The sequence below is a fragment of the Nerophis ophidion genome, linkage group LG04 (assembly GCF_033978795.1).
Source record: "Nerophis ophidion isolate RoL-2023_Sa linkage group LG04, RoL_Noph_v1.0, whole genome shotgun sequence".
In the NCBI taxonomy this organism is placed as follows: Eukaryota; Metazoa; Chordata; class Actinopteri; order Syngnathiformes; family Syngnathidae; genus Nerophis; species Nerophis ophidion.
The window spans coordinates 6,608,338-6,628,360 of record NC_084614.1 but is presented as its reverse complement, the minus strand read 5'-3'; the positions used below and the strand labels follow the sequence as shown (position 1 = coordinate 6,628,360).

General features: G+C 47.3%; 2 protein-coding genes across 4 annotated transcripts in view; one reads left to right on the top strand and one right to left on the bottom strand.

The window, feature by feature from the left end:
- LOC133550811 (beta-1,3-galactosyltransferase 2-like) overlaps positions 1 to 2,220 on the bottom strand; it is a 31,534-nt gene extending 29,314 nt beyond the window's left edge. The window contains exon 1 of one of the 3 annotated variants that reach the window (XM_061896864.1): positions 2,142 to 2,220. The gene's annotated coding sequence lies outside the window, so the exon portion shown is untranslated. Of the gene's footprint in view, positions 1 to 503; positions 563 to 2,141 lie in introns of those variants that run through there. The other 2 variants (XM_061896863.1, XM_061896865.1) reach the window with 2 other exon arrangements.
- Positions 1,500 to 20,023, top strand: part of LOC133550810 (complement factor H-like) — a 33,241-nt gene continuing 14,717 nt past the window's right edge. The window contains exons 1-6 of the mRNA XM_061896862.1: positions 1,500 to 1,739; positions 1,811 to 2,008; positions 11,714 to 11,893; positions 11,966 to 12,157; positions 12,234 to 12,302; positions 12,375 to 12,434. Coding sequence (XP_061752846.1) covers positions 1,685 to 1,739; positions 1,811 to 2,008; positions 11,714 to 11,893; positions 11,966 to 12,157; positions 12,234 to 12,302; positions 12,375 to 12,434 — 754 coding nt within the window. The 5' untranslated portion in view covers positions 1,500 to 1,684. The remainder of the gene's footprint in view (positions 1,740 to 1,810; positions 2,009 to 11,713; positions 11,894 to 11,965; positions 12,158 to 12,233; positions 12,303 to 12,374; positions 12,435 to 20,023) is intronic.

Here is a 20,023-nt window from a genome sequence, read left to right as displayed (position 1 = left end):
TATGTATGTGTAAATATATATGTATTTACATATATGTTTGTGTATATATATGTGTATATGTATACATATATATTTGTGTGTGTATATATATATGTGTGTATATGTATATATATATATATATCTGTGTGTGTATATGTATATATTTGTGTGTGTATATGTATATATTTGTGTGTATATGTATATATGTATGTATATATGTGTGTATACATTTATGTATATATGTATGTGTGTATATATATATGTATGTGTTTATATGTACACGTATGTGTATATATATATTATATGTATATGTATATATATATATATATATATATATATATATATATATATATATATATATATATATATGTATATGTATGTATTCATAAAAAGAAAAGTGTGTGTATACTCTATATTGCCAAAAGTATCTGTCCAGCCATCCAAATAATGAGAATTAGGTGTCCTAATCATTTGGCCCGGTGTATCAAATCAAGCACTTAGGCATGGAGACTGTTTCTACAAACCTGTGAAAGAACGGGCCGGCCGCTCTCAGAGATTTCCAGCGTGGAACTGTCATAGGATGCCACCTGTGCAACAAATCCAGTCGTGAAATGTCCTGGCTCCTAAATATCTCAAAGTCAACTTAATTACAAGAAAAGTGAAGAGTTTGGGAACAACAGCAACCAAGTGGTAGGCCTGGTAAACTATGCTAGGTAAACAGCATAGTGCAACAAAGACTTTCTGCACAGTCACTTGCTACACAACTCCAAACTTCCAATTAGCCCACTTACAGAAACCAAAGAGCTTGATGGAATCGGGTTTCCACGGCTGATCAGCTGTATCTAAGCCATACATCAGCAAGTCCAATGCAAAGCGTGGGATGCAGTGGTGTAAAGGACATCACCACTGGACTCTGGAGCAGTGGAGACGCCTTCTCTGGACTGATGAGGCACGCTTTTCCATCTGGCAATCTGATGGACCAGTCTGGGTTTGGAAGTTGCCAGGACAACGCTACATTTCGGACTGCATTGTGCTGAGCGAGAAATATGGTGGAGGAGGAATTATGTTGTGGGGTTGCTTTTCCAGTATTCACTTTGTCATATTCCTTCCTTATTCTCCTTTCTTACTTGCAACTGTTGGCTCAAATCCAAGTCAATAACATCTTCATACAATCCACTATTCATCTCACTCTTTGGCTCTTAGCCCTCAAGTTGTCCTACAGGAAGGGATTCTTAGCAGCCCACGCTGTGATCCAAGGCGCACTTGCCACCAACACCTGGAGATATTCACCACTCTGCTGCCCTCTGGCGGCTAAAGTGGGTGGTGCATCCTCTCCAAGGGGTACGTCACGTGTCGGGTTCATTGCGACACATCCCCGAGAGAATACGAATATCGATGAAATCACAAGACTGATGAAATAGTCATGAATGCAGTTTATCTGGAGGGGATTATGTTCCAAGCTCGGCCTTGGTCAGTTGATTGAAGTAGTCCAGTACTGATCCGTGGTGGATCAATGGTCACATCCTGAGTAAGAGTGTCCTTATTTGCACTTTTGCAACACGGTTCTTCAGAGCAAACATCCAATGGAGACATGTTTGTTTTCTGACTTGGCGAGGGGTGGCACTGGACAATTATTAACTGCTCCTCATCTCATCTCACAGCATTTGTTGGGATTTTGTCAGAAAATTGGACAATTCCTGTCAAAATGTCTATGAGGTGTCTAGTAATCGTCCTCCTGTCCTTCCCCCAAGCCTTCCACGGTAAGTCCACTCCATTTTGGGATTGTTGGAAAACCACTGAACGGGAACGCTGCCTCTGGTCTTTGCTCAAGTCTTAGCCCAAAGTACGGCAGAGTCCTGTCCTGCTCCCAGACTGGATGGAGGGTTTTTTGTGCCGGAGCAAGGAACCTACTCGCATGGAAGCGCCCTGGCCTATGCTTGCAACCCCGGGTGGAAACCAGCGGTGGAGGGTTGGTGGGCCACCACTGTATGCCTGAACGGGTCATGGTCTCATATGCCACAATGTATTGGTAAGTCGAATGCCAACATGCCACAATGTATTGGTAAGTCAAATGCCAAGAAGCCACAATGTATTGGTAAGTCAAATGCCAACACGTTATTCATATCATAGCATGAGAGTAATTGTACTGTTGAAGGGCTTACCAGCATGTAGCTTCTCCCTCCGCCCATGCGCGAGTACTGCATCCAACCTGAAAAAGTGGTTGACATTGTGTTCCCGCTGATTTTAGCGGTTACGTGACCTCATAGGACTGCACATTCATGACCCCGAATTGGCCACGTACCAAGTCTTGACTGGCGATAGGATCTTTCAAGGGAGTCGTGACCTGAAGACCGTCTCCTTGGTGTATTTTACCTCGTGCTATCACTTTTAACCTCCAAAACGTATCATTATACACATTGAACATTGGCATACCATTCCATTCCGTCATCTTCCGCTTATCCGAGGTCGGGTCGCTGGGGCAACAGCCTAAGCTGGAAACCCAGACTTCCCTCTCCCCGACCACTTCGTCTAGCTCTTCCCGGGGGATCCCGAGGCGTTCCCAGGCCAGCCAGGAGACATAGTCTTCCCAACGTGTCCTGGGTCTTCCCCGTGGCGTCCTACCGGTTGGACGTGCCCTAAACACCTCCCTAGGGAGGCGTTCGGGTGGCATACTGACCAGATGCCCGAACCACCTCATCTGGCTCCTCTCGATGTGAAGGAGCAGCGGCTTTACTTTGAGTTCCTCCCGGATGGCAGAGCTTCTCACCCTATCTCTAAGGGAGAGACCTGGAAACTCATTTCGGCCGCTTGTACCCGTGATCTTATCCTTTCGGTCATGACCCAAAGCTCATGACCATAGGTGAGGATGAGAACGTAGATCGACCGGTAAATTGAGAGCTTTGCCTTCCGGCTCAGCTCCTTCTTCACCACAACGGATCGGTACAACGTCCGCATTACTGAAGACGCCGCACCGATCCGCCTGTCGATCTCACCATCCACTCTTCCCTCACTCGTGAACAAGACTCCTAGGTTGGCATACCCTAGAGATATATTAGAAATTGTTCTGAAATACTATTTTTCAACTTCCATCCATCCATCATCTTCCGCTTATCCGCGGTCGGGTCGTGGGGGCAACAGCCTAAGCAGGGAAACCCAGACTTCCCTCTCCCCGGCCACTTCGTCTAGCTCTTCCCGGGGGATCCCAAGGCGTTCCCAGGCCAGCCGGGAGACATAGTCTTCCCAACGTGTCCTGGGTCTTCCCCGTGGCCTCCTACCGGTTGGACGTGCCCTAAACACCTCCCTAGGGAGGCGTTCGGGTGGCATCCTGACCAGATGCCCGAACCACCTCACCTGGCTCCTCTCCATGTGGAGGAGCAGCAGCTTTACTTTGAGCCCCTCCCGGATGGCAGAGCTTCTCACCCTATCTCTAAGGGAGAGACCTGGAAACTCATTTCAGCCGCTTGTACCCGTGATCTTATCCTTTCGGTCATGACCCAAAGCTCATGACCATAGGTGAGGATGGGAACGTAGATCGACCGGTAAATTGAGAGCTTTGCCTTCCGGCTCAGCTCCTTCTTCACCACAACGGATCGGTACAACGTCCGCTTTACTGAAGACGCCGCACCGATCCGCCTGTCGATCTCACGATCCACTCTTCCCTCACTCGTGAACAAGACTCCTAGGTTGGCATACCCTAGAGATATATTAGAAATTGTTCTGAAATACTATTTTTCAACTTCCATCCATCCATCATCTTCCGCTTATCCGAGGTCGGGTCGTGGGGGAAACAGCCTAAGCAGGGAAACCCAGACTTCCCTCTCCCCGGCCACTTCGTCTAGCTCTTCCCGGGGGAATCCCGAGGCGTTCCCAGGCCAGCCGGGAGACATAGTCTTCCCAACGTGTCCTGGGTCCGGTTGGACGTGTCCTGAACACCTCTCTAGGGAGGCGTTCGGGTGGCATCCTGACCAGATGCCCGAACCACCTCATCTGGCTCCTCTCGATGTGAAGGAGCAGCGGCTTTACTTTGAGTTCCTCCCGGATGGCAGAGCTTCTCACCCTATCTCTAAGGGAGAGACCTGGAAACTCATTTGGGCCGCTTGTACCCGTGATCTTATCCTTTCGGTCATGACCCAAAGCTCATGACCATAGGTGAGGATGGGAACGTAGATCGACCGGTAAATTGAGAGCTTTGCCTTCCGGCTCAGCTCCTTCTTCACCACAAGGGATCGGTACAACGTCCGCATTACTGAAGACGCCGCACCGATCCGCCTGTCGATCTCACGATCCACTCTTCCCTCACTCGTGAACAAGACTCCTAGGTTGGCATACCCTAGAGATATATTAGAAATTGTTCTGAAATACTATTTTTCAACTTGTTTTATTAGGACAGTCAAATATAACGCATGAACTCACATAAAAATGCCATTAATTAAAGGAGCTGTTTGCAAATTTGCCGGCTGTTTAAGAACACACCTGGCTAGCTTATGTTACCATCGGTGGGTAACAATACATTCTCCCGGCCCGAATGAAACGCTTGGCGTTCACGGCGGTCACTCACTGGTCTCGTCAAGGCGTACAAAAGCAGCCCAGGAGAAGTGAGAAGTTGCAGATGCTAGAATCTACTTTCAGTGACCTTCCAAGTCTTCCATTAGCTAACAAAACCCAACGCTAATGACGTACGTCGTTACATCCTGGAGAAAGTTGGCGCCCTCCAGACATCCGTGTAAATGTTGCAAACTGCCCTTTTAACTATTTCTTTCAGCGTGATTAATCAATACCAAAAGTGTGATTACTCTGAAAATGTCATTATTTGAGAGCACTCGTTTCCGTTGTACGCCTTCCATTGCATCACCGTTTTTTTTTTTATCTACCGTCCGCAGTAGTACCCAGTTGAAATACACTTTTCCACCAGTTTTAGCACCAATGCTAACACCATCACATTTGTGGCTCAGGCTAGCACCAAAGCTGACCCAACCCAATATGGGCCAAGGGCTCCACAGAAGCTACAACCATCAGCCACAGGCAACTAGCTCATGCTAGAGCTAGCTGATTCCCCCAGCAGCAGGCCACAGGTTAGCGCTAGAGCTACTCACTCAAGCTGACTTCTTTAGCAGTGAGTGACAAACTGCCGCCGGTACAACAACCACCAGAAGTCTGCAACTAGGGGCTAGCGCCAGGGCTAAAACACCAACAGCAAGCCACGAGCAATCGCCAGAGCTACAACCACCACCTGTGGGCCACAAGCGATCGCCGAAGCTACAACCATCAGCAGCAAGCCAAGAACTATCGCCAGAGCTACAACCACCACCAGAGGGCCAAGAACTATTGCCAGAGCTACAACCACCGCCAGAGGGCCAAGAGCTATTGCCAGAGCTACAACCACCGCCACCGGGCCACGAGTTCACGCAAGATCTACAAACACCGCCAGAGGGCCAAGAGCTATTGCCAGAGCTACAACCACCGCCAGCGGGCCTCGGGCTATCGCCAGAGCTACAACCACCGCCAGCGGGCCACGAGTTCACGCAAGATCCACAACCACCGCCAGCGGGCCTCGAGCTATCGCCAGAGCTACAACCACCGCCAGCGAGCCAGGAGTTCACGCAAGAGCTACAACCACCGCTAGCGGGCCTCGGGCTATCGCCAGAGCTACAACCACCGCCAGAGGGCCAAGAGCTATTGCCAGAGCTACAACCACCGCCAGCGGGCAACGAGTTCACGCAAGAGCTACAACCACCGCCAGCAGGCCTCGGGCTATCGCCAGAGCTACAACCACCGCCAGCGGGCCACAAGTTCACGCAAGATCCACAACCACCGCCAGCGGGCCTCGAACTATCGCCAGAGCTACAACCACCGCCAGCGGGCCTCGAGCTATCGCCAGAGCTACAACCACCGCCAGCGGGCCACGAGTTCACGCAAGAGCTACAACCACCGCTAGCGGGCCTCGGGCTATCGCCAGAGCTACAACCACCGCCAGAGGGCCAAGAGCTATTGCCAGAGCTACAACCACCGCCAGCGGGCAACGAGTTCACGCAAGAGCTACAACCACCGCCAGCGGGCCTCGGGCTATCGCCAGAGCTACAACCACCGCCAGCGGGCCACAAGTTCACGCAAGATCCACAACCACCGCCAGCGGGCCTCGAGCTATCGCCAGAGCTACAACCACCGCCAGCGGGCCACGAGTTCACGCAAGATCTACAACCACCGCCAGCGGGCCTCGGGCCATCGCCAGAGCTACAACCACCCCCAGCGAGCCACGAGCAATCGCCAGAGCTACAACCACCGCCAGCGGGCCACGAGCAATCGCCAGAGCTACAACCACCGCCAGCGGGCCACGAGTTCACGCAAGATCTACAACCACCGCCAGCGGGCCTCGGGCTATCGCCAGAGCTACAACCACCGCCAGCGGGCCACGAGTTCACGCAAGATCTACAACCACTGCCAGCGGTCCTCGGGCTATCGCCAGAGCTACAACCACCGCCAGTGGGCCACGAGCTATCGCCAGAGCTACAACCACCGCCAGTGGGCCACGAGTTCACGCAAGATCTACAACCACCGCCAGCGGCCTCGAGTTATCGCCAGAGCTACAACCACCGCCAGCGGGCCTCGCGCTATCGCCAGAGCTACAACCACCCCCAGTGGGCCACGAGCTATTGCCAGAGCTACAACCACCGCTAGCGGGGCACGAGTTCACGCAAGAGCTACAACCACCGCCAGCGGGCCTCGAGCTATCGCCAGAGCTACAACCACCGCCAGCGGGCCACGAGTTCACGCAAGATCTACAACCACCGCCAGCGGCCTCGAGTTATCGCCAGAGCTACAACCACCGCCAGCGGGCCTCGCGCTATCGCCAGAGCTACAACCACCCCCAGTGGGCCACGAGCTATTGCCAGAGCTACAACCACCGCCAGCGGGGCACGAGTTCACGCAAGAGCTACAACCACCGCCAGCGGGCCTCGAGCTATCGCCAGAGCTACAACCACCGCCAGCGGGCCTCGAGTTATCGCCAGAGCTACAACCACCGCCAACGGGCCACGAGTGATCGCCGGATCTACACCCACCACAAGCTATCGCCAGAGCTACGACCACCGCTTGTGGGCCACAAGCTCACACCGGAGCTACAACCGACTATGAGCAGGGTTGTAGTCCTCTTTAAAATGCAGTCTGAGTTCACCAAAACACAACCACAAACATATCAAAGTAAAATAACCTAACCATGGCTCAGTGAGAGGTTCTGGCTATTGGACAGAGATGCTGCCCGAAGTCGAGGCTGCTGACTGATCGGTCAATCTTCAAAAGCCTTAATAAACTAAATCACAGAAACTCCAGAAAAGCAAAAACAGACGTGTTCTTAGAAATATGAAGCCAGTGCATTGACTATCTATCTGGGAGAGAGTGGACTAGAGTTGGACAAACTCACACCTGGTACACAAGTCACTGGAAAGAACAGACTATTTTGTTCAACAACTTTGTAACCTCAGTCTTGGAACTTAGTAAACCCTCCAACATTGCATCTCAGGCTCAGCTGGGACTATGGCCTGTGGTCTGACAGGAGGACTACAACTCATGCTGATGAATAACAACGCTGCTGACTTGTCTCCACTCAAGATGATCTCCTGCTGGCCCCACTATGGACTGGACTCTCACATTATTAACTAGATCCACTATGGACTGGACTCTCACACTATTAACTAGATCCACTAAGGACTGGACTCTCACACTAATAACTAGATCCACTAAGGACTGGACTCATACACTATTAACTAGATCCACTATGGACTGGACTCTCACACTATTAACTAGATCCACTAAGGACTGGACTCTTACACTATTAACTAGATCCACTATGGACCGGACTCTCACACTATTAACTAAATCCACTATGGACTGGACTCTCACACTATGTTGGATCCACTATGGACTGGACTCTCACATTATGTTAGATCCACTATGGACTGGACTCTCACACTATGTTAGATCCACTATGGACTGGACTCTCACACTACTTACTAAATCCACTATGGACTGGACTGTCACACTATGTTAGATCCACTATGGACTGGACTCTCACACTTATGTTAGATCACCTATGGACTGGACTCTCACACTATTAACTAGATCCACTATGGACTGGACTCTCACACTATTGACTAGATCCACTATGGACTGGACTCTCACACTATTATGTTAGATCCACTATGGACTGGACTCTCACACTATTATATTAGATCCACTATGGACTGGACTCTCACCCTATTATGTTAGATCCACTATGGGCTGGACTCTCACCCTATTATGTTAGATCCACAATGGGCTGTACTTCTCACATTATTAACTAGATCCATTAGGGACTGGACTCTCACACTATTAACTAGGTCCACTATGGACTGGACTCTCACACTAATATGTTAGATCCACTATGGACTGGACTCTCACCCTATTATGTTAGATCCACTATGGACTGGACTCTTACACTATTAACTAAATCCACAATGTACTGGACCCTACATTATTAACTAGATCCACTATGGACTGAACTTCTCACACTATTAACTACATCCACTATGGACTGGACTCTCACACTATTAACTAGATTCACTATGGACTGGACTCTCACACTAATATGTTAGATCCACTATAGACTGGACTCTCACCCTATTATGTTAGATCCACTATGGACTGGACTCTTTCAATATTATCTAAATCCACAATGAACTGGACCCTACATTATTAACTAGATCCACTATGGACTGGACTTCTCACACTATTAACTACATCCACTATGGACTGGACTCTCACACTATTAACTAGATTCACTATGGACTGGACTCTCACAATATTATATTAGATCCACTATGGACTGGACTCTCACCCTATTATATTAGCTCCACAATGAACTGGACTCTCACTATTAACTAAATCCACTATTGGCTGGACTTCTCACATTATTAGCTAGATCCATTAGGGACTGGACTCTCACACTATTATGTTAGATCCACTATGGACTGGACTCTCACACTATTATGTTAGATCCACTATGGACTGGACTCTCACACTATTATGTTAGATCCACTATGGACTGGACTCTCACACTATTATGTTAGATCCACTATGGACTGGACTCTCACACTATTATGTTAGATCCACTATGGACTGGACTCTCACTATTATGTTAGATCCACTAAGGACTGGACTCTTACACTATTAACTAAATCCACAATGAACTGGACCCTACATTATTAACTAGATCTAGTATGGACTGGACTCTCACACTATTATGTTAGATCCACTATGGACTGGACTCTCACACTATTAACTAGATCCACTGTGGACTGGACTCTCACACTATTAACTAGATCCACACCATGTCCATTGCCTCGGTCACCCAGGGGTATATTTCTTGAATCTCCGGCTGTTAGCTATAAATGGACTCATTGATCGTTTACAAACTGAGTTTGGAGGGGACGTGACGCCAGAAAGACCTCTAGCCTGGCCAGGGGAGGGCTGGTTGGGGTGGTTTGCCTGGTTCTACGTAAGGCGTTTGACACAGTTAGTCACTCAGTGCTGTTGGCTCCCGTGTGTAAGAACAACCAACAAAACTTTGCCGCTCAGTTCCTCAACCTTAAGGGTCTATTCTGGGGCCACTGTTCTTCGGTTTGTACATTACTGACCCACCATCCGCCTGTGAGGATGTGGAGATCTCAATGTACGCTGACGACACAGTCCACGGTTCTGATGCAAATCCGGTTGCAGCTAAGCTATCCGACAATGACCTAAGCCCCAAAGCGACTGGAGGAGTCCTGCCTTACGCTGGACACAGATCCAACTATCCAGGGGCGACTGTGATGTTCCAAAAACAAAAGTCTGCCTTCTCCCACTCGACCTTTTGCTACCAAGCCATCCAAGAATGGAATGGGCTTCCAGACAACCTAAAAAACAACTGAAGTTTTCACAGTCAGTCAAAGACTGGTTCTTAGACCGGCAGTCCTGCTCACTTGAACAATAACAGCTTATGGATCAGGTACTCCGTGATGATGACGTAGCCCACATGTGGACAGTACCTTGCCACCCAGTGCAGACCCATCAGGGTCTTCAGGGTCATATTGTTGTATGATTCTACAAAGTCCTGCTGAATGATGTCATGATGCTTACCACTCTCTTCTTGGAGCATCCTTTGCTGAGAACCCCCCAGCTCTCCCTCCGGCTTTCCCAGCAGAAAAAGGCGGAGAACTGCCACACCTGGAACCAAGTTCTGGTTTGCCCAGGTCTGCCGTATGACACTCCTGGCTTCCACCCCAAGTTATGGTTTGCCCAGGTCTGCCGTATGACACTCCTGGCTTCCACCCCAAGTTCTGGTTTGCCCAGGTCTGCCGTATGACACTCCCTGGCTTCCACCCCAAGTTATGGTTTGCCCAGGTCTGCCGTATGACACTCCCTGGCTTCCACCCCAAGTTCTGGTTTGCCCAGGTCTGCCGTATGACACTCCTGGCTTCCACCCCAAGTTCTGGTTTGCCCAGGTCTGCCGTATGACACTCCTGGCTTCCACCCCAAGTTCTGGTTTGCCCAGGTCTGCCGTATGACACTCCCTGGCTTCCACCCCAAGTTCTGGTTTGCCCAGGTCTGCCGTATGACACTCCTGGCTTCCACCTCAAGTTCTGGTTTGCCCAGGTCTGCCGTATGACACTCCTGGCTTCCACCCCAAGTTATGGTTTGCCCAGGTCTGCCGTATGACACTCCTGGCTTCCACCCCAAGTTCTGGTTTGCCCAGGTCTGCCGTATGACACTCCCTGGCTTCCACCCCAAGTTATGGTTTGCCCAGGTCTGCCGTATGACACTCCCTGGCTTCCACCCCAAGTTCTGGTTTGCCCAGGTCTGCCGTATGACACTCCTGGCTTCCACCCCAAGTTATGGTTTGCCTAGGTCTGCCGTATGACACTCCTGGCTTCCATCCCAAGTTCTGGTTTGCCCAGGTCTGCCGTATGACACTCCTGGCTTCCACCCCAAGTTCTGGTTTGCCCAGGTCTGCCGTATGACACTCCTGGCTTCCACCTCAAGTTCTGGTTTGCCCAGGTCTGCCGTATGACACTCCTGGCTTCCACCCCAAGTTCTGGTTTGCCCAGGTCTGCCGTATGACACTCCCTGGCTTCCACCTTGACATTTTGCCGGTTCATTGATGATGTAAGGTAACAGACCATGCACTAAAGTGGCATTAAAGTCTCTCCCCTTCATCTGGGTAGTCTTGACCGGCTCAGGTTCTTGCAAACCTGTTACAAATATAATGGTGTTGTTTCTCTTCCCGTGGGAGTTTGTAGCTTCTTCAACTTATTCTACGGATGATTGGTTTGCATGGTCTCCTTCATCTCGGCAAGTCCCTGGACTTCCTCTCAAGCTGAATGGTGCTGTGAGACTTGGATGCCACATGTGGGCTACAAGAAGGACCGGCCCCGCCAGCAGAGCGAGGAGAAAGGCACATTTTGCGATGTTTGAAAAGCATTGGCGTCTTTTCAATTTCATGGTTGGAGCAGCTCTTATTCACCGTGTTGACTCTTTGGCTCAGCTTCATCGCCCTTTCCCTTGTTCATTTTTGGTTGAAGCATTGCATACCTTTTTGCCTGCACTGTGCTTTGCGTATTGGGATCACCACAGACCGGTGTAGAAGTTGTGTGTTGGTTAGTGTTCAAGCAAGGGGTTTTGAGTCCCAGCAAGTCTTCCAAAGCAGCTGTTGGTTGGCCCCCAGGTGAGAGCAGCTGCCTGCCGCCAGATGTCCCCAACGCCAAGTACACGGAGAGTCCTCCAGGCTGGTACCAGGAAGGCCGGCTGATCCGGGTCAAGTGTGACCAGGGCTACCAACACGCCACCTGGGAGGCCACAGCCACATGTGCAAATGGAACCTGGTCCTCCCTGCCCGTTTGTCAGCGTATGTTCCCGTCTCTCTCCTGGAACTCAAGACAGGGATCCCAGCGACAACCATGTCTCTGCTTCTTTCCAGGAAGTAAGACCTCTTGTGATGAGCCGCCTCGGATGGCCCACGCTGTCATCGTCCTTCACAAGTACCAGCAGGTGTTTGAAGCCGACTCCGAGGTGCACTTTGATTGTGAGGAGGGCTACAGAGTCCAAGGGGACGACACCCGCAAGTCCATCTTTTGTGTTGCCGGGGGATGGACTCCGGCGCCCAACTGCAGTGAGTGGAAATGCAACCTATATATATATATATATGTATGTGTGTATGTATGTATGTATGTATGTGTGTGTTTTAGCAAGAACACAAACAGTTGGGCATGATGGCGACATGTCGGGTAGCGTGACAAAACCTGCTGGTGATACAAGTGAGTAATTAGCAGACTTAGTATTATATTATTATTCTTATGAACATTTGATCAGTAGAGTATTCTCTTTAGTTCCAGAGCGAGGAAAGGGACGAGGCTCTCCTGCTGGGGGTTCCAGGATCACTGACACAGGTGAGACATATTATCTGCCAATAAACACACTACTCATGCCCAATTGCTTGTGCTAAAGTCAGCCACTCAATGTTTGCTTGTGCTAAAGTCAGCCACTCAATGTTTGCTTGTGCTAAAGTCAGTCAGTCAATCAATGTTTGCTTGTGCTAAAGTCAGGCACTCAGTTAGTTTGTGCTAATGTCAGGCACCCAATGTTTGCTTGTGCTAAAGTCAGGCACTCAATGTTTGACTGTGCTAAAGTCAGCCACTCAATGTTTGCTTGTGCTAAAGTCAGCCACTCAATGTTTGCTTGTGCTAAAGTCAGTCAGTCAATCAATGTTTGCTTGTGCTAAAGTCAGGCACTCAGTTAGTTTGTGCTAATGTCAGGCACCCAATGTTTGCTTGTGCTAAAGTCAGGCACTCAATATTTGACTGTGCTAAAGTCAGCCACTCAATGTTTGCTTGGGCTAAAGTAAGCCACTCAATGTTTGCTTGTGCTAAAGTCAGCCACTCAATGTTTGCTTGTGCTAAAGTCAGGCACTCAGTTAGTTTGTGCTAATGTCAGGCACCAATGTTTGCTTGTGCTAAAGTCAGCCACTCAATGTTTGCTTGTGCTAAAGTCAAGCACTCAATGTTTGATTGTGCTAAAGTCGGCTACTCAATGTTTGCTTGTGCTAAAGTCAGGCACTCACTCAGTTTGTGCTAATGTCAGGCACTCAATGTTTGCTTGTGCTAAAGTCAGCCACTCAATGTTTGCTTGTGCTAATGTCAGCCACTCAATGTTTGGTTGTGCTAAAGTCAGGCACTCAGTTAGTTTGTGCTAATGTCAGGCACCAAATGTTTGCTTGTGTTAGTCAGGCACTCAATGTTTGATTGTGCTAAAGTCACCCACCCAATGTTTGCTTGTGCTAAAGTCAGCCACTCAATGTTTGCTTGTGCTAAAGTCAGCCACTCAATGTTTGCTTGTGCTAAAGTCAGCCACTCAATGTTTGCTTGTGTTAAAGTCAGTCAGTCACTCAATGTTTGCTTGTGCTAAAGTCAGCCACTCAATGTTTGCTTGTGCTAAAGTCAGCCACTTAATGTTTGCTTGTGCTAAAGTCAGCCACTCAATGTTTGCTTGTGCTAAAGTCAGCCACTCAATGTTTGCTTGTGCTTAAGTCAGCCACTCAATGTTTGCTTGTGCTAAAGTCAGCCACTCAATGTTTGCTTGTGCTAAAGTCAGCCACTCAATGTTTGCTTGTGCTAAAGTCATCCACTCAATGTTTGCTTGTGCTAAAGTCAGCCACTCAATGTTTGCTTGTGCTAAAGTCAGCCACTCAATGTTTGATTGTGCTAAAGTCAGCTACTCAATCTTTGCTTGTGCTAAAGTCAGCCACTCAGTTTGTGCTAATGTCAGGCACTCAATGTTTGCTTGTGCTAAAGTCAGGCACTCAATGTTTGTGCTAAAGTCAGGCACTCAGTTTGTGCTAATGTCAGGCACCCAATGTTTGCTTGTGCTAAAGTCAGCCACTCAATGATTGCTTGTGCTTAAGTCAGGCACTCAATGTTTGGTTGTGCTAAAGTCAGCCACTCGATGTTTGCTTGTGCTAAAGTCAGTCAGTCACTCAATGTGTGCTTGTGCTAGAGTCAGCCACTCAATGTTTGCTTGTGCTAAAGTCAGGCACTCACTCAGTTTGTGCTAATGTCAGGCACTCAATGTTTGCTTGTGCTAAAGTCAGCCACTCAATGTTTGCTTGTGCTAAACTCAGCCACTCAGTTTGTGCTAATGTCAGGCACTCAATGTTTGCTTGTGCTAAAGTCAGGCATTCAGTTAGTTTGTGCTAATGTCAGGCACCCAATGTTTGCTTGTGCTAAAGTCAGCCACTCAATGTTTGCTTGTGCTAAAGTCAGCCACTCAATGTTTGCTTGTGCTAAAGTCAGCCACTTAATGTTTGCTTGTGCTAAAGTCAGCCACTCAATGTTTGCTTGTGCTAAAGTCAGCCACTCAATGTTTGCTTGTGCTAAAGTCAGCCACTCAATGTTTGCTTGTGCTAAAGTCAGCCACTCAATGATTGCTTGTGCTTAAGTCAGCCACTCAATGTTTGCTTGTGCTAAAGTCAGCCACTCAGTTAGTTTGTGCTAATGTCAGGCACCCAATTTTTGCTTGTGCTAAAGTTAGGCACTCAATGTTTGCTTGTACTAAAGTCAGGCACTCAATGTTTGCTTGTGCTAAAGTCAGGCACTCAGTTTGTGCTAATGTCAGGCATCCAATGTTTGCTTGTGCTAAAGTCAGCCACTCAATGTTTGCTTGTGCTAAAATCAGCCACTCAATTTTTGCTTGTGCTAAAGTCAGGCACTCAGTTTGTGCTAATGTCAGGCACTCAATGTTTGCTTATGCTAAAGTCAGTAACTCAATATTTGCTTGTGCTAATGTCAGCAACTCAATATTTGCTTGTGCTAATGTCAGCCACTCAATGTTTGCTTGTGCTAAAGTCAGCCACTCAATGTTTGATTGTGCTAAAGTCAGCTACTCAATCTTTGCTTGTGCTAAAGTCAGCCACTCAGTTTGTGCTAATGTCAGGCACTCAATGTTTGCTTGTGCTAAAGTCAGGCACTCAATGTTTGCTTGTGCTAAAGTCAGGCAATCAGTTAGTTTGTGCTAATGTCAGGCACCCAATGTTTGCTTGTGCTAAAGTCAGCCACTCAATGATTGCTTGTGCTTAAGTCAGGCACTCAATGTTTGCTTGTGCTAAAGTCAGCCACTTAATGTTTGGTTGTGCTAAAGTCAGCCACTCGATGTTTGCTTGTGCTAAAGTCAGTCAGTCACTCAATGTGTGCTTGTGCTAGAGTCAGCCACTCAATGTTTGCTTGTGCTAAAGTCAGGCACTCACTCAGTTTGTGCTAATGTCAGGCACTCAATGTTTGCTTGTGCTAAAGTCAGCCACTCAATGTTTGCTTGTGCTAAACTCAGCCACTCAGTTTGTGCTAATGTCAGGCACTCAATGTTTGCTTGTGCTAAAGTCAGGCATTCAGTTAGTTTGTGCTAATGTCAGGCACCCAATGTTTGCTTGTGCTAAAGTCAGCCACTCAATGTTTGCTTGTGCTAAAGTCAGCCACTCAATGTTTGCTTGTGCTAAAGTCAGCCACTTAATGTTTGCTTGTGCTAAAGTCAGCCACTCAATGTTTGCTTGTGCTAAAGTCAGCCACTCAATGTTTGCTTGTGCTAAAGTCAGCCACTCAATGTTTGCTTGTGCTAAAGTCAGCCACTCAATGATTGCTTGTGCTTAAGTCAGCCACTCAATGTTTGCTTGTGCTAAAGTCAGCCACTCAGTTAGTTTGTGCTAATGTCAGGCACCCAATTTTTGCTTGTGCTAAAGTTAGGCACTCAATGTTTGCTTGTACTAAAGTCAGGCACTCAATGTTTGCTTGTGCTAAAGTCAGGCACTCAGTTTGTGCTAATGTCAGGCATCCAATGTTTGCTTGTGCTAAAGTCAGCCACTCAATGTTTGCTTGTGCTAAAATCAGCCACTCAATTTTTGCTTGTGCTAAAGTCAGGCACTCAGTTTGTGCTAATGTCAGGCACTCAATGTTTGCTTATGCTAAAGTCAGCAACTCAATATTTGCTTGTGCTAATGTCAGCAACTCAATATTTGCTTGTGCTAATGTCAGCCACTCAATGTTTGCTTGTGCTAATGTCAGCCACTCAATGTTTGCTTGTGCTAAAGTCAGCCACTCAATGTTTGCTTGTGCTAAACTCAGCCACTCAGTTTGTGCTAATGTCAGGCACTCAATGTTTGCTTGTGCTAAAGTCAGGCATTCAGTTAGTTTGTGCTAATGTCAGGCACCCAATGTTTGCTTGTGCTAAAGTCAGCCACTCAATGTTTGCTTGTGCTAAAGGCAGCCACTCAATGTTTGCTTGTGCTAAAGTCAGTCAGTCACTCAATGTTTGCTTGTGCTAAAGTCAGCCACTCAATGTTTGCTTGTGCTAAAGTCAGCCACTCAATGTTTGCTTGTGCTAAATTCAGCCACTTAATGTTTGCTTGTTTTAAAGTCAGCCACTCAATGTTTGCTTGTGCTAAAGTCAGCCACTCAGTTAGTTTGTGCTAATGTCAGGCACCCAATTTTTGCTTGTGCTAAAGTTAGGCACTCAATGTTTGCTTGTACTAAAGTCAGCCACTCAATGTTTGCTTGTGCTAAAGTCAGCCACTCAGTTAGTTTGTGCTAATGTCAGGCACCCAATGTTTGCTTGTGCTAAAGTTAGGCACTCAATGTTTGCTTGTACTAAAGTCAGGCACTCAATGTTTGCTTGTGCTAAAGTCAGCCACTCAGTTTGTGCTAATGTCAGGCACCCAATGTTTGCTTGTGCTAAAGTCAGCCACTCAATGTTTGCTTGTGCTAAAATCAGCCACTCAATTTTTGCTTGTGCTAAAGTCAGGCACTCAGTTTGTGCTAATGTGAGGCACTCAATGTTTGCTTATGCTAAAGTCAGCAACTCAATATTTGCTTGTGCTAATGTCAGCCACTCAATGTTTGTTTGTGCTAATGTCAGCCACTCAATGTTTGCTTGTGCTAAAGTCAGCCACTCAATGTTTGCTTGTGTTAAAGTCAGCCACTCAGTTTGTGCTAATGTCAGGCACTCAATGTTTGCTTGTGCTAAAGTCAGGCACTCAATGTTTGTGCTAAAGTCAGGCACTCAGTTTGTGCTAATGTCAGGCACCCAATGTTTGCTTGTGCTAAAGTCAGCCACTCAATGATTGCTTGTGCTTAAGTCAGGCACTCAATGTTTGGTTGTGCTAAAGTCAGCCACTCGATGTTTGCTTGTGCTAAAGTCAGTCAGTCACTCAATGTGTGCTTGTGCTAGAGTCAGCCACTCAATGTTTGCTTGTGCTAAAGTCAGGCACTCACTCAGTTTGTGCTAATGTCAGGCACTCAATGTTTGCTTGTGCTAAAGTCAGCCACTCAATGTTTGCTTGTGCTAAACTCAGCCACTCAGTTTGTGCTAATGTCAGGCACTCAATGTTTGCTTGTGCTAAAGTCAGGCATTCAGTTAGTTTGTGCTAATGTCAGGCACCCAATGTTTGCTTGTGCTAAAGTCAGCCACTCAATGTTTGCTTGTGCTAAAGTCAGTCAGTCACTCAATGTTTGCTTGTGCTAAAGTCATCCACTCAATGTTTGCTTGTGCTAAAGTCAGCCACTCAATGTTTGCTTGTGCTAAAGTCAGCCACTCAATGTTTGATTGTGCTAAAGTCAGCTACTCAATCTTTGCTTGTGCTAAAGTCAGCCACTCAGTTTGTGCTAATGTCAGGCACTCAATGTTTGCTTGTGCTAAAGTCAGGCACTCAATGTTTGTGCTAAAGTCAGGCACTCAGTTTGTGCTAATGTCAGGCACCCAATGTTTGCTTGTGCTAAAGTCAGCCACTCAATGATTGCTTGTGCTTAAGTCAGGCACTCAATGTTTGGTTGTGCTAAAGTCAGCCACTCGATGTTTGCTTGTGCTAAAGTCAGTCAGTCACTCAATGTGTGCTTGTGCTAGAGTCAGCCACTCAATGTTTGCTTGTGCTAAAGTCAGGCACTCACTCAGTTTGTGCTAATGTCAGGCACTCAATGTTTGCTTGTGCTAAAGTCAGCCACTCAATGTTTGCTTGTGCTAAACTCAGCCACTCAGTTTGTGCTAATGTCAGGCACTCAATGTTTGCTTGTGCTAAAGTCAGGCATTCAGTTAGTTTGTGCTAATGTCAGGCACCCAATGTTTGCTTGTGCTAAAGTCAGCCACTCAATGTTTGCTTGTGCTAAAGTCAGCCACTCAATGTTTGCTTGTGCTAAAGTCAGCCACTTAATGTTTGCTTGTGCTAAAGTCAGCCACTCAATGTTTGCTTGTGCTAAAGTCAGCCACTCAATGTTTGCTTGTGCTAAAGTCAGCCACTCAATGTTTGCTTGTGCTAAAGTCAGCCACTCAATGATTGCTTGTGCTTAAGTCAGCCACTCAATGTTTGCTTGTGCTAAAGTCAGCCACTCAGTTAGTTTGTGCTAATGTCAGGCACCCAATTTTTGCTTGTGCTAAAGTTAGGCACTCAATGTTTGCTTGTACTAAAGTCAGGCACTCAATGTTTGCTTGTGCTAAAGTCAGGCACTCAGTTTGTGCTAATGTCAGGCATCCAATGTTTGCTTGTGCTAAAGTCAGCCACTCAATGTTTGCTTGTGCTAAAATCAGCCACTCAATTTTTGCTTGTGCTAAAGTCAGGCACTCAGTTTGTGCTAATGTCAGGCACTCAATGTTTGCTTATGCTAAAGTCAGTAACTCAATATTTGCTTGTGCTAATGTCAGCAACTCAATATTTGCTTGTGCTAATGTCAGCCACTCAATGTTTGCTTGTGCTAAAGTCAGCCACTCAATGTTTGATTGTGCTAAAGTCAGCTACTCAATCTTTGCTTGTGCTAAAGTCAGCCACTCAGTTTGTGCTAATGTCAGGCACTCAATGTTTGCTTGTGCTAAAGTCAGGCACTCAATGTTTGCTTGTGCTAAAGTCAGGCACTCAGTTAGTTTGTGCTAATGTCAGGCACCCAATGTTTGCTTGTGCTAAAGTCAGCCACTCAATGATTGCTTGTGCTTAAGTCAGGCACTCAATGTTTGCTTGTGCTAAAGTCAGCCACTTAATGTTTGGTTGTGCTAAAGTCAGCCACTCGATGTTTGCTTGTGCTAAAGTCAGTCAGTCACTCAATGTGTGCTTGTGCTAGAGTCAGCCACTCAATGTTTGCTTGTGCTAAAGTCAGGCACTCACTCAGTTTGTGCTAATGTCAGGCACTCAATGTTTGCTTGTGCTAAAGTCAGCCACTCAATGTTTGCTTGTGCTAAACTCAGCCACTCAGTTTGTGCTAATGTCAGGCACTCAATGTTTGCTTGTGCTAAAGTCAGGCATTCAGTTAGTTTGTGCTAATGTCAGGCACCCAATGTTTGCTTGTGCTAAAGTCAGCCACTCAATGTTTGCTTGTGCTAAAGTCAGCCACTCAATGTTTGCTTGTGCTAAAGTCAGCCACTTAATGTTTGCTTGTGCTAAAGTCAGCCACTCAATGTTTGCTTGTGCTAAAGTCAGCCACTCAATGTTTGCTTGTGCTAAAGTCAGCCACTCAATGTTTGCTTGTGCTAAAGTCAGCCACTCAATGATTGATTGTGCTTAAGTCAGCCACTCAATGTTTGCTTGTGCTAAAGTCAGCCACTCAGTTAGTTTGTGCTAATGTCAGGCACCCAATTTTTGCTTGTGCTAAAGTTAGGCACTCAATGTTTGCTTGTACTAAAGTCAGGCACTCAATGTTTGCTTGTGCTAAAGTCAGGCACTCAGTTTGTGCTAATGTCAGGCATCCAATGTTTGCTTGTGCTAAAGTCAGCCACTCAATGTTTGCTTGTGCTAAAATCAGCCACTCAATTTTTGCTTGTGCTAAAGTCAGGCACTCAGTTTGTGCTAATGTCAGGCACTCAATGTTTGCTTATGCTAAAGTCAGCAACTCAATATTTGCTTGTGCTAATGTCAGCAACTCAATATTTGCTTGTGCTAATGTCAGCCACTCAATGTTTGCTTGTGCTAATGTCAGCCACTCAATGTTTGCTTGTGCTAAAGTCAGCCACTCAATGTTTG